At 40.7% G+C, this 13,977-nt stretch overlaps 3 protein-coding genes across 3 annotated transcripts; 1 reads left to right on the forward strand and 2 right to left on the reverse strand.

Moving 5' to 3' along the window:
* Window positions 1-476: 476 nt before the first annotated feature.
* vps26c (VPS26 endosomal protein sorting factor C) lies at window positions 477-5,535 on the forward strand. The gene is made up of 8 exons (XM_086098963.1): window positions 477-665; window positions 1,374-1,517; window positions 1,754-1,903; window positions 2,046-2,126; window positions 2,301-2,375; window positions 2,459-2,609; window positions 3,987-4,139; window positions 5,408-5,535. The coding sequence occupies exons 1-8, from the start codon at window positions 609-611 to the stop codon at window positions 5,488-5,490; spliced, it is 894 nt and encodes a 297-aa protein (XP_085955089.1). The 5' UTR covers window positions 477-608; the 3' UTR covers window positions 5,491-5,535.
* On the reverse strand, window positions 4,969-10,072 carry LOC147160488 (uncharacterized). The gene is made up of 2 exons (XM_086098961.1): window positions 8,021-10,072; window positions 4,969-7,640 (listed from the first exon to the last, which is right to left on the reverse strand). The coding sequence occupies exons 1-2, from the start codon at window positions 8,249-8,251 to the stop codon at window positions 5,805-5,807; spliced, it is 2,067 nt and encodes a 688-aa protein (XP_085955087.1). The 5' UTR covers window positions 8,252-10,072; the 3' UTR covers window positions 4,969-5,804.
* Window positions 10,073-10,227: 155 nt separating this feature from the next.
* On the reverse strand, window positions 10,228-13,413 carry kcnj15 (potassium inwardly rectifying channel subfamily J member 15). Its single transcript, XM_086098962.1, has 2 exons — window positions 13,242-13,413; window positions 10,228-12,182 (listed from the first exon to the last, which is right to left on the reverse strand). The coding sequence occupies exon 2, from the start codon at window positions 12,138-12,140 to the stop codon at window positions 11,121-11,123; it is 1,020 nt and encodes a 339-aa protein (XP_085955088.1). The 5' UTR covers window positions 12,141-12,182; window positions 13,242-13,413; the 3' UTR covers window positions 10,228-11,120.
* Between the last annotated feature and the right edge of the window lie 564 nt (window positions 13,414-13,977).

Consider the following 13,977-nt stretch of genomic DNA (forward strand, 5'->3'; position numbering starts at 1 on the left):
CATATATGACATGATATATATATTTTCCTCCCTCAAGGATAAAATTGTAATAAATGAAAGTTATGTATCAAGTGCATTTCGAAAATCGAAAAGACATTCTCGATCTTTGGGTAGAACGTAGTCTAATACACCTTTTGTTCTTGAAGAAAATAGGACTTATATTCCTGCTGTTTTTTGTTCTTTGAAACAACTTTATTCATACAAAGACGTCAGGCTAATGTTATATCACAATTCTATCAGGTCCAAACCTAAGGTATGGAGTAGTTTGTTTTGTATCCCCATAAGCAGGTACGCATTAAAAAAAAAAGAAGTATAAATCTCGCTAGTAAGACAATGAAATAAAATAATTTTCAAATTATTAATGACTGATATTTTTTTCTCAGTCTGTTGAGAATCTTCTCAATTTCAAACAGGAATACAGTACTGTACTGTATTACATTATATTTTATTTTGAAACCTGTCCCGGAAAACTTTCTAAAAGACAAGTAAATTTCCGGTTATTTCTCGAAAGTAACCACTGAAGCTATTTCCTAATTTACGAACAAGTTAAGTCATTCAGCATGTAATTTTTTCCACCTAACTACTGGGTTGACGTGTGACGACCGGAGATGAGCGTCACGTTGGACATACGACTGAAACGGGCCAACAAAGTTTATCATGAGGGTGTAAGTACATCGAACGTGAAGTGAGGCTAACGGGCTAACAGGCTAAGCTAACGTGTGTTTTGACAGAGGAGGTGCCATCCTGGTCTCATGACTTGCATCTCATTAGCATTTCTTCCCACTCAAAAGACTTATTTTCTAATTATTTTTCAATTTACCATTTGAATACTAGATTGAAAGTGGCAAAAAGGCAACTACATACTACTCTAAACCAGTGTGTCTAAAACTGGGGTCCACGAGTTTATTTTGGTACCAGCGGAATAATTTACAATTAATTGTATCATTTCATCTCCTTATGGGGGCGCGTAATGAAACAAACATACAAAACCAATTATTTCTAACTACATTAGCTCTGGGCAATCTAAAACCCCTGATATTGTTTTGATTTACGTATTACTCCATTAATCGTACATCCCTGCATTACTGTATTTCAAGAATTAAAGGAGTAATATTACGGGAATATATATGTTTTCGAGAACATGAGGCATGTCATTACAGGAATAAAGTCTTATTATTTTGGAGTGGATAGTCCTGTATTATGCTTCTGAATGATGCTGTACGTTAAACCAGTTTTATAGAGAATAAACCATTGGTACTTTTATTCATTTTATCTTCATTGGACCTTGTGTGAATTTGATTTGGGATTCTAAACCAGTGATGGATTAGTTTCCATCTTCAGAGGTGGTAGAGTATTTGTCTATCATCATGCAGGAGTTTGTGGCCGGCGTTATCGTCCTGGCGTGCAAAGAGGCGATGCAGCATCACGGCATCTCTCTGAGCATGGAGGGCCTGGTCAACCTGCAGCTGAGCTCTAAGAGCGTGGGTGTCTTCGAAGCCTTCTACAACTCAGTCAAGGTAATACAAAATGAACAGTAAAACAGGCTGAACTCCAGATGTCAGGAGCTTGCACTTGTGACACAAACTGGTAGTTTCACAGAAAGGCATGCAAATGGATGTCAATGGCAATGTGAAAAAGCACTGAAACGTTGACCGTGCACTAAAACATTTACGGGCTTAAATCATTACTCAGTTCTGTTATTATCTTTATTAGATTACAAGTACATTGACTGCATGTGACGTCGCTTCGGCAGCCCATCTCGCTGATCAGCTGCAGCATCGAGGTGGCCAAGGCCGGAAAGATCCCGGGAGGCAAGACCGAAATCCCTTTTGAGTTCCCTCTCAACACCAAAGTCAACAAAGCTCTGTACGAGACCTACCACGGGGTCTTTGTCAACATCCAGGTGAGCGCACTGCAGAAATACACGGACAGCATTTCAGTCCGCCTCAGTTCTCGAAAAATAGTCCTTTTATTTTGTTCTAGGCATTGTAAGCGGTTTCACTTGACAAAAATTATAATAAAGCACAAATGTTGGTTCCATGCAGTACACTCTCCGCTGTGACTTGAAGCGCTCCCTGTTGGCCAAAGACCTCAGCAGGAGCTGTGAGTTCATCGTGCACGCACAGGTTGGGAAAATATACTCGAAACACACAAACAGTAGTTGCAACAATAGTCAGAGTTTAAATCGTTCCATGGCCTGCTTGTATCTTGAAATGTTAACATATTTCCCTATTTAAATGAATGGGAATGCAATTAATCCATTTCAACAACTGCACTGAGCTATTTCTGTGTTATTTTAGCCACAGAAAGCTAACGTGGGCGCCACTCCGGTCAACTTCACCATCACACCAGACACCCTGCAGAACATCCGCGAGGTGGCACAAACCTTTGACTGCTTTTCTGCTGCTCCGTTGTTGTCAAAAGTCAAACTCACTTGGCTCGCCGTCTTCCTCCTCAGCGGAGTTTGCTGCCAAGGTTTCTCATCCGAGGCCACCTGGACAACACGACCTGTGTCGTAAGCCGGCCGCTGACCGGAGAGGTGATGGTGGAGAACTCCAACGTTCCCATCAAGAGCATCGAGCTGCAGCTGGTTCGAGTGGAGACTTGCGGTGAGGCGCTTAGACTTGTTCCTTTAGTTTTATTCATTTATTTATTTATTTTGATCAGAAAAGGACATTCGCTACAAAAACATTATATGTAGTCTATAGACCTTCCCAACTTTTATGCTTGTGGAATGTGGCTGGAGAAACTGAAATCAGCAAGAGGTCCAAGTTGTGTGGTGAGGGTTTGTCCCTCGATTTCACACTTGATGCACACCAATTTCCAGCTATGTACATCTGAATCAAGAAAGGAGACGGTTATACTACAAAAGTAACGAATAAAATCTGCTTGGATTGAGGTTTTAATTGGACCAATTTTTCTCAAATTTGGAAAATGTTTCCCTTTTGAATATTACCAAGGTTATACTGTGCCAATCCCCAATTGTAGGCAGTGTTACATTACAAAGTTGTTATAGTTAATGAAAACTATAAATATACGTATAATAATCCAAACTCAGGGAGGTGGACAGTGTGGCTCTTTGGAGGCAAACCATTTCAATGTATTTTAAGGATGCTACAAATTCAACCAGTATTCAGGCAACATTCACAAAACATTGAACGCAAGTGTTCTGGACACAAATCCTGTGACTTAAAGATGGCAAAAAAAAGTGCCACTTGCCATAGAAAAACATCCATGACTAGAAAATTCCTTAATGTTACAGTTATGATAGTTCGGGACTTTGTATTGTAATTAGTTTTTATTTCCGTTTGACTTGGGGTTGTTGTTTTTTACAATTAATTTTGTTTTTACAGCAAGACTTTTATTTTTTCATTTGAAAATGTTAATTTTATTTTTTACATCTGTTTTAGTGCAAGGTATATATATATATACGTATATATATATACGTATATATATATATACGTATATATATATATACGTATATATATATACGTATATATATATATACACGTTTATATATACATATATATATATACGTATATATATATATACCTTGCACTAAAACAGATGTAAAAAATAAAATTAACATTTTCAAATGAAAAAATAAAAGTCTTGCTGTAAAAACAAAATTAATCGTAAAAAACAACAACCCCAAGTCAAACGGAAATAAAAACTAATTACAATACAAAGTCCCGAACTATCATAACTGTAACATTAAGGAATTTTCTAGTCATGGATGTTTTTCTATGGCAAGTGGCACTTTTTTTGCCATCTTTAAGTCACAGGATTTGTGTCCAGAACACTTGCGTTCAATGTTTTGTGAATGTTGCCTGAATACTGGTTGAATTTGTAGCATCCTTAAAATACATTGAAATGGTTTGCCTCCAAAGAGCCACACTGTCCACCTCCCTGAGTTTGAATTATTATTTTTCTTAAATTTTTCGATACGGTTGTGTTGTGTTAAGAACATCTTCCTTCCTGTCCAGGCTGCGCGGAAGGCTACGCCCGAGACGCCACCGAGATCCAGAACATCCAGATAGCTGAGGGCGACGTGTGCCGCGGGCTGCCCATTCCCATCTACATGGTGTTCCCCAGGCTCTTCACCTGTCCCACCCTGGAGACCACCAACTTCAAAGTCGGTCAGTAGGTCTCTGAAGCAGTTACAGTACGTTTCATGTCAAGCGATGGTGGGCAATCGTTTGTGCTCAAGGCTATAGAGGTGGTTACAAAAAATGTTGAAGAAATGTGTGTATGTACGGAACTTCTTAAGTGACGTGCGGGAGGCGAGGATGTGAAATACGTTTCTTATTAGGACAATAAACGTTCTCATCCTAACAAGAAACTTTGTCGTTTCTCATTAGAACAAGAAAGTTTTCCTGTACTAATAGGCAAATTTATATATATATATAAATATATATATATATATATTTATATATATATATATATATATATATATATATATATATATATATATATATATATATATATATATATATATATATATATATATATATATATATATATATTTATATATATAAATATATATATATATATATATATATATATATATATATTTATATATATATATATATATATATATATATATATATATATATATATATATATATATATATTTATATATATATATATATATATATATATATATATATATATATATATATATATTTATATATATATATATATATATATATATATATATATATATATATATATATATATTTATATATATATTTATATATATATATATATATATATATATATATACACTGTTTACAATTGAGCAGTAGGGCATGGGTTGGTTTCGGAGCAAAAAGCAAAGAAAATTATCATTTTTGTGAACAAAAATGAAACTAAGGGCTTTTGGTGGCAAATAATGTATTTACAGATGTACAACTAAGAAAAATACTGGCGGGTGCTAAACTTGATGTGACAAACAGAGATTCACCTCTTAGTCGTTCAATATATGAATAAAAAAAAATGAATACATATATTATATACATATATTTTAATCAACACATTTTAGGCAAAAAATGTCTAAATAATGCACCAATGATTACAAGACGCTTAGTAAATACTCTGTGGGCTGCACTTTGACCACTCTTAGTCTACATGATTTGTTCAGATTTTGAAACAACTTTTCCCAGAGAAATCATTCATTCCAAAGCCAGTCAGCTAGCCTGAAAATGTCATGTCACATTTCTCAGCTGCTTTTTAAAAGTACTTATTTACCAACTGCTCCACTGGTGGAGTAACTGCTCCACTTATATATGGAAATACAGGATACTGTACAATCAATACCATGTCTGGAGGCATTCAAGCATTTGTCCTTTCACTGGCATCTTCTAGTTTGTACGGTGAGCTAAACTGCTTGTTTCTTTCCTCGTAGAGTTTGAAGTCAACATTGTCATCGTGCTCCACGACGACCACCTGATCACAGAGAACTTCCCTCTGAAGCTGTGCAGGGTTTGAGCCGGGAGGAGTTTTGTATCGATGAATAAACAGTTGAAGAATCAAGGTTTGATTCATTTAATTAAAAAAAAAAGTCTTTGAAAGTGCAAGTTCTGCCCCTTTTCAAGTTTGAATGAAGCATTGAGGTCACTTATAACGCACTCTATGTACATGTTAGAAAGGTGAACTAGCAACTCCAGTCAAACTGAGTGATTCTTGTCCATGTCTGTAGCTTAGCTAGTCAACTTAATCCGGCACGTTTGGTTCGCAACTGAGAAATGGCAGTTTGTGATAGTCGATTCATGTGAAATACATGATCGCTTCTTCTGACGGGATCAGCGACACGGATAGCAGCACATCATGGACGATAGGGGGCGCTTTGACCCATCTCTGGGGGCTTTCAGTTGGACCGCGAGATGCTTCATCACCACATCGTCAAAATGAGCCTCATCCAGCGTCACGGCCTCCACCAGTTTTTCCGGCGTGCCGAATTCGGCCAGGAGGTTTTTTACCACGGGTACGATCACCTCCTCCACGTTGGCTAGCGTCTCGATGTTGTCGATGTGCCCCGGACTGATATCCCGCAAGGCCCTGGACGACAGATGCTGCAACACCAGCATCAAGGCGTCCGGCTTCAGAGACTTCTTGCACTTCCTGGGCAGGCGCTGGCCCAGCTGCGTGGTCAGCGTGAAGGCCAAAACCTCACTCAAGTCCTTCAAGGACAGAGGTTCCGAGTCGGAAGTCACTGACGTCGTCATGCGGCTTTCGGGAACTGTCGAGGAACGTTGTTTGCTGACATCTTTTGCAGTCTCGTTCGAACTCGTTTCTGCGGAAATGTCATCCTCCAAGTCGTCGTCTGTGTTGAGCGCAGTGACGACCAGCTGGTTGATCTCACCGACGGCGCCGGAGACTTCGTCGGCGTATGTCTCCCCGTCCTCCGTCTCCAGCCAGAGGAGCAGTTGCTGCAGGAACCTCCAGGCCGCGTCCTCCGTCATGGCGTACAAAACCTCGGGGGAGAACTTCTGCCCGCCATCCCAGTTTTTCTTCCCCTTGCGTCCCCATAACACCGAGTCCACAAAGGGCGTGTTTGAGCGGTTGGAGGGCACCTCGTACACCTCGCTTTGACAGGACATGATGTACTCATACAGGCGAGAGGTAAGTTCTTGAGAAAAGCCCCGCAGGTTCTCATCCATGTAGCGCTGGATTTTGGCGGCGCGGGCTTCCGGGTCCAGCTTGCTGAGGTCTTCAAACAACTTTCCCACCATTTCTTGGATGGTATCGAAGTCGAACCTGGGATACTGCGACGGCCTGACGTGTAAGGTACTTGACCTGAAGGAGCCTTTGGATTCCCCCCTCGGGGACTTTTGCTGATCTGGTTTGAGGCACACCAGACACCCTTCTTGGTTTTTAAAGACGCGTTTGAGTCCCCCCAACATGCGTGCAAACTGCATGCGGGCAAACTTAAAGAAGCGCAACTTGCGCCGATTGATGTTGCCAGTCGGACTGGCTTTCTCTTGCGAATGAAAGAAATTCTTCACTTTGTTGGAAATGAGCTTCAGGTTGAGGTTGAAGCGGGTCAGTTTTTCCACGCGGTCCCCGGAGCCACTGGCAGGCTCCTGGATGATGCTTCTGGTTATGTCCTGCGCAGCCAGCGTAGCGTTTTGCGTGAGCCCCGAGTCGGAGTCCACGCTCGCTATGTCGAAGTCTTCCTGGTCAGAGTTTTGGCTCACTTTCTCCACGTCGATATGCGGAGCTATTGGCTTGGATTTCTCGCCCTTACTGGCGCGGGACCACTTTAAGAGGATTCCGCTCACGGCGTTCGTCATGTCGCCGGTTTTCATGGTAGAGCGGCCGCAAAGCACCACGCATGGCGTGCGAGCACGAGCGAACACCTGCCTCAAGTATTCTACAGCTTTACGGAAGATGGAGGCCAGGTTGCCCACGCTGGACATGGTTCCGCGGATGAAGAGGGTGGGGTCCGTCGGCCACTCGGTGGTCTTTTGAGCCACGGACAAGGCCGACGTCACCCGGTGCTTCACCTCCGACTCCACCAGTGTGGTAAGCTCCCCTGCGCCGTCGTACTTCTGCGGCGGGAGGTCCAGGGCGGCCGCAAACGTCTCGGTGATGCAATCGCTCAGATTCGGACTGCAACGGTCAATGGCCTTAATCACCTGCAGTGGTGGAAATGAGTTTTTTAGGCACAGTATCCTGCAAAACTGAGTAACAACCTATTCACTGCCAGCCCAGTTGAAATGGATCTTAGACGTCTACAGCCGTCAATGGCAGTGAATTGGCAATCTGTCGTTCTGGTGAGCTCTATGCCCAAGAGGGTTAAGATAGTGCTGGAATATGATGGTTGCCAATGGCCACACAAAATATTTACATTTTGAGCACAATTGCAACTCACTTTTGTTGTGAGTATAAATACGACGAATCACTTTTAATATTGATCAAATCCCTAAGTATGACTTGGCAGACCTTCAAAGAAACAAATGTTCCCTCTATTTATACTCGAGTACACAGTGTGAATACTTTTCCCACCAGTTCTGACCTGAGTCTGAGACTCATCACGCAGGTGCTCGCTGATGGCAGGCAGCAGGTGCCTCACCACGTCGGACGAGATCCTCTGGATCACGTCGCCGATTGTGTCGGCAATTATGGCCTTGGTCTCCGAGTCGGGGGTTCCCGCCACCAGCAGAGCCCACTGAGCTGCAGAGATCTGCTCGAAGCTGGATTTCACCAGCTCCAGGATGACTTCCTTCGGGAAAATTTCGCCCTCCATCTCGAGGTGGCTTGGACGCGATATCACGAGTCGCGCTGCGTCATCGATTTTGACAACGCCTGACGACAGATGACTGAAAAGTCAAAATTTCCGTGGAAATTAGGTTTGTGGAGGGGGTGGGGAGGGGGGATGGGAATCAAAGTTTTGTGAACTAGAGACTCAATTCTTTCTTTTTTTTTCATTTATTGTGACTGAGTCCAAAGTGGATTCTAAAGGGGGAAGAAAAGAACAGAAATAGTCATATTTGCGCAGAATAATACCATAACTGTGATAATCTAATTGAATTGCTTTTGCACTCGATTTTGAGATATTGACTTTTATAGCTTAATTACTGTAAAGTATAATGTGAGCTTTCTTATTGCAAGTTATTGTAAGAAGCAACTGAAGACTTTAGTTACCTTCAAAACCCACTTTTTATTAAAGACAAAGTCAGCAAGACCCACCAAGAAAGAAGCAAGTGAATGCCTGAAGGTGGGTTACTGTTTGCTATTAGCATTTCATCAATTCTCTTATTCGTAGCCGAATAAGGGCAAGATGTATAAAAAAAAATTTTTAAAAAGGAAAAAATGCTATGTTAGCATATCTACTGTTAGCGTCTCATCAGTTCTCATTAGAAATAGTACCCAAACACGTGTGAAAAGTTAAATATTTATTCATATGCCCTAGCACTTTGTTTGCTATCCACGTTTTAGATTTTTTTTTTTAAATGAAATTAGTACTACAACATTAATATATATATATATATATTTACAATTTCCATCCCTCACGTTATATATTGAAACATTTCACCATATTCTACAGCATTTCAAGTCACTCTCCAAAAGTAATATTGATGCATTGTCTATAGCTTTACATTGATGCAACACTGCTTAATATTCATAAATTGAGTAGTGAATTAAATACGCATGTAACGTCGGTGGGACTCACCTGTGTAGCCAATAAACACAGCAATTATTTACAGGATTGTAGCGATTCAAATGGATGACAAATAAAAAATAAGATATTTGTGTGACTCTTGCAGGAGCTGAGTAACAAGAGGACTTACAACACAGGAGCTAAAGTCGCGCACTCACATTCACAGTGTGACGTCACGGCGCTTCATGGGCAACCACAGGCGGACGTCGCACGCTCGCCAGTGACATCATCTTTTGTACAAAGTTTGAAGGCCGACGCTGAACGTGTGTGGATTTTTTTTGTGGACCCGAACCGGTGACGTCACAGCGCGCGGTCCGAAGCGACCCTAATGAAAGCGGAAAGTTCAAGGTGGACGCCATCTAGGATCTGGTAGGAAGACATTCATTCTCTTATCCGCTGAACCTCGACTCGGATAAAAAATATAAAATGAAGAACAACTACAAACATTGTAAACAAACTTAACATAGAATGTAGCTAGGTAGTTAAAACAACTGATATGTGCAGATTGTTATAGTAGTCAAACGACATTTCATCACATTTTGAAATCAAATTAACCCTCACAAATCAAATTACAAGTATCCAAAGTCCAATACTTTTCAATGTGCTTTCACCTGGTTAACCGCCATTTTGACTTTTGACGTAAGGAATTTTCAATTTAAAATTGTTGTCCACTGTCAAAACAAAACAAGATGATACCATTTGTCCAATTCAACATGTCTTTTTTTCTTTTCTTTTTTCCCCTTTTTTTGTTGTTGCCAATATGCACTTCCTAAGGTCTTGGATGGGCACACCTTTCTCATTTTACACTAAATCTCAACAGTTAACGCAAAAGCCTTTTTGCGCTGAGAAGTTTATCTACCCAGAGCTACAAAATGGTGGCTGAACGGACCGGCACGTGGACGACTTTGCTTTCAGCACTTCATAATATGAAATGCAGTTTTCCTATTTGTAAGGCACAGCCAGTCAGCCACTTCCTGTTTGTTCCTTCAAGATTGACTTTTTGCATATGTAATTATGTTTATGTAGTATCTATATTATCTCAAATGAAAAGATGAGCCGTGTTTTGGACTCTTGAGTGTTTATAGCAAATAGTTTCAAATGTTGTCACAACAAGAGTGTCAAGTCCACAACAAAAGGGAAGAGTAAAAGTAGGACAATGCTTTTTCTAGTCACTGCCTTAGAACTAACCCCATTTCACTCTGTTACATAAAAAGTTTCAGTTACTTTATATCATAATTACAAATAAAATTATCATGAGCTAAACAATGTTGCCAAAACTAGTGACACAATCAGCATAATTTTTTTTAAAAAAGACTGAAAATGTGTCCTTGTATTAAGTTTTACTTCTGCTACAAGCTGTTTCTTTAGCTTAACATTTAGCATACAAGAACTTCTGCTACCAGCTAGCACATTTCCCTTATTTTATTTTTTGATTTTTTGCTACATGATATGTTAACCTATTTAATCAGGTGTTTTGTTTTAGCATTTAATACATAAGCTCTGCTGAACAAATTTTATTCTGTTGCCAGTTATCTTGTTGTTTCCATTTTCATTAACTTTGAGTGTATTACAGGTAGCTTGTTTCCCATTTTCATGCTGTTACATGCTAGGCGCATCTTGGCACCTGGTGCTTTAGCTTTGCTTTTAGCATCTAACCACTGCTGAAACCTACCTCCACGTTCTAATGTAGTCTTATCTTTTTAATATTTGGAAAATATTGTGTGTTTTGTTACGTCCCTACAATGGAGCTGCTATTCAATTTACTTGTGGTACAATCACAGAAAAGCAATTCTGTTTCTGTTGCCGGTTAGCACGTTGTTTCGCTTTTCATTAACTTGTGTGTAATACAATTCATAAAGGTTAGGCAACTAGTTTTATATTTTATTTTTTATAAAAAGTGTGTATATATATATATATATATATATATATTCCAAACCCAACTAAACTCCACTAGCTACTCTTTCTTGTAGTCCTCCTCCAACTTCAGCTTTTCAGAATTGTTCAGGAATGCGGCATCATTGTTGGCCTGAACTTTGTCAAAGAAGTTGAAGTCTGCCACGTATCTCCCGCTGGCCGTGCTAAAAATCACCGGCTTGAACTCATACCCCCACAGGATTTCATTGGGCACGTATGACGTCCTGCTTTGACTCGTTGCCGCTGTCGACTCCATGGTGGAGTTGAGTGTCACCAGCAGTTCAAAGTCGCGGCTGAGCAGATTTTCTGCACTCAGCCCGGCCAAGGGGCTGTTCTCATCCAGGATGTGGTAGAAAGTGAGTGGCAGGATGAGGAACGGGCACTCGCTGCTGGAGTCCATTAAGAAGTCTACCGAAGTTTGGTGGACTTGGGTCTTCTCGCCCTCCTCGGTGACGTTGGCATGAAGGAGCTTGCCGGTGAGGTGGCACTGGATGAGCAGACTCTTACGCATGTTGGCGACTCGAATCATGAGGCACAGTTGCCCCTGACGACGACAGACCACCGCGCAGCGGCTGAACTTGATGGTCTCGGCTCGCTTCTTGGGCCGCGCCAGCTTGGCCAGGAAGGCTCCCGTGACGAAGATCTCAGCCAGGCCAGTGATGACCAGCTGGGCCACCAGCGTAAAGATGGCCAGCGGGCAGTCTTCGGTGATGTAACGAAAGCCGTAGCCGATGGTGGTCTGCGACTCTAGCGAGAAAAGGAAGGCACCGGTGAAGGTTTTGACATTCTCCAGACAGACCGTGTGGTTGGAGCTGAGGTTGGCCTCGAAGTCGCCGTTGCCCATGCTGATGAAGTAGAAGAAGACGCCAAAGATCAACCACGTCATGATGAAGGTGGAGGCGAAGAGGGTGAGCTTGTAGCGCCACTTCATGTCCACCACTGTGGTCCAGATGTCGTGCAGGTACAACTTGACCATGCCCTCCACGTTGTTGATGCGCACGTTGTTGCGGCCGTCTTTGGACACGATACGCCGACGGACTTCTGCTTTCCTCACCGCCATCACACTGCGGGTTTAGACACGGTCTCGGGTCTTCGGGGCAAACTGCGGAAATAACACAAAAACTGCATTAGGAAACACTGACCAAATTTGTTCGACTCGTACTGAAGCTGTTGGTTTCAAACCGTCAAAACAAATCAAGAAGACAAATTTTAATGCAGCTTGGGCTGTTGCAGTTCTGTTTTAGTCCTGTAGGGGTCACTGCGTGTTTCAAACTTGCATGTCACTGGCAAAACATTTTTTTTTTTAAACGACGCGTTATTGTTGCAGTACCGCTTAAGTCCTGTAGTTTCAGTTTTGTTTTTTTTCAAACTTGTCGACTCAAAACAAATAAAGAAATCAATACACTTAATGTCTCATAGGTGTGCTGGTAGCACATTTTAAACTTTTGCCAACTGTCAAAACAAATCAAAATGTCTTGTGGAACTGAACTGACTAAAAAGTGAAAACGCATAAAAATGTGGAGTTAGCTGGCACATAAATATGCGCTGTAAAAGCTACTGTAGAGTTTGACCTGAGGAAATAGTCAATTAGTTCCAGCTGTAATGACTCAGAGTTAAAAATTAAACTAGAAATAAACAAATGGAAAGCTTGTCTAGTTTTTTCATTATACAGGATTTGCCCTTCTACACATTTTAAACATCTATGAAAATTCTAATTAGTACAGTGTCATTAAAAAAATTAACTCATTTGAAAAATGTTCTGTTTGTAGGTTATGTCGAGAGCAAATGTTATTTCTCAGTTTTTATACAATACAGTAATGTGAGTGCATTTTCTTAAAAAAACCATTAAAATAATGAATCACAATAATTTTTTCAAAATCATGCAGTCCTAATGTCAAACCGCCTCAATATAAATATGCTAATTCACTACAATATACTTTTCTTCCACATATTTATATATGATCACACTGTACACAAAGGCTTGCTATAAACAATGCAGAAACAAAATGCATCGTAGTCACTATTATGCCTAAAAGATAGAATGAGGTCCGTCTTGGGCCAAAGATTGCAGTTTTTGGTTGAAAGTTAACTTTAGTGTCGTAAACCATTGAAGGAGAATATTGGTTGAGATGATTTGTGATGAATTTGTGTCTTTTCTCACCTTCTGAACGCGTCTTTTTCTCTGGGTCCACCTCGTGTGTTAGGACGCTTGTCCGTCAACATTTCCACTTGGTCGTCGTCCAAGGATCTTCTTTCTCCTCCTTTTGTCCCGCCTTGCCAGGTGAACTTTAGCACACTGTGGAAAAGATCCAACAATTCCCCACCTCCTGCCTCTCCTCTCATGTACCTGTCCACCAGGGAGGGGAAAAAAAAGAAGCCCCTCCGGACAGGCGTGATGTTTTGTTTCTGCGTTTTTTTGTTTTACGCTTGTTGTCGCTTTAAACACTAGCCCAGATTTACAGCAATTCCACTTTGAAGGTCACCAAGGAACTGATAAATAGTGGTCCTGCAATTAAAAATGTAATTCCTAAAAGTTTTTTTAGGGTTAATGTCACATTTGGTCTTTTTCTTTGGCTTTGGCTTTTTTTGCCGATTAGATACACAGGGAGTGAATTAAGGAGTGCCTTTTACTATTTTCTTGAACTTTAAAAAAAAAATTACAACAAGGCTTAGGGAAGAAATTACACAGGAAGTTGTGTTGAGGAACAATATTTCAGCACCGTCCGAGTACTTGTCATCGTCACAGAGTCTTTAACGCTTGTAAAGCAGTTAGGTTTTCTTTATTTTTACTTAGTTGATGGTTAATGCTAAAATGTTACTTAAAACATTGCCCAAACATTCAAGTGTTTTATGATAGTGACAGTTAAATTTGGCCCAGGGCCAAATAGATACAATTT

The sequence above is a fragment of the Leptonotus elevatus genome, chromosome 16 (assembly GCF_054856555.1).
Source record: "Leptonotus elevatus isolate MCC_2025b chromosome 16, RoL_Lele_1.0, whole genome shotgun sequence".
Classification (NCBI taxonomy): Eukaryota; Metazoa; Chordata; class Actinopteri; order Syngnathiformes; family Syngnathidae; genus Leptonotus; species Leptonotus elevatus.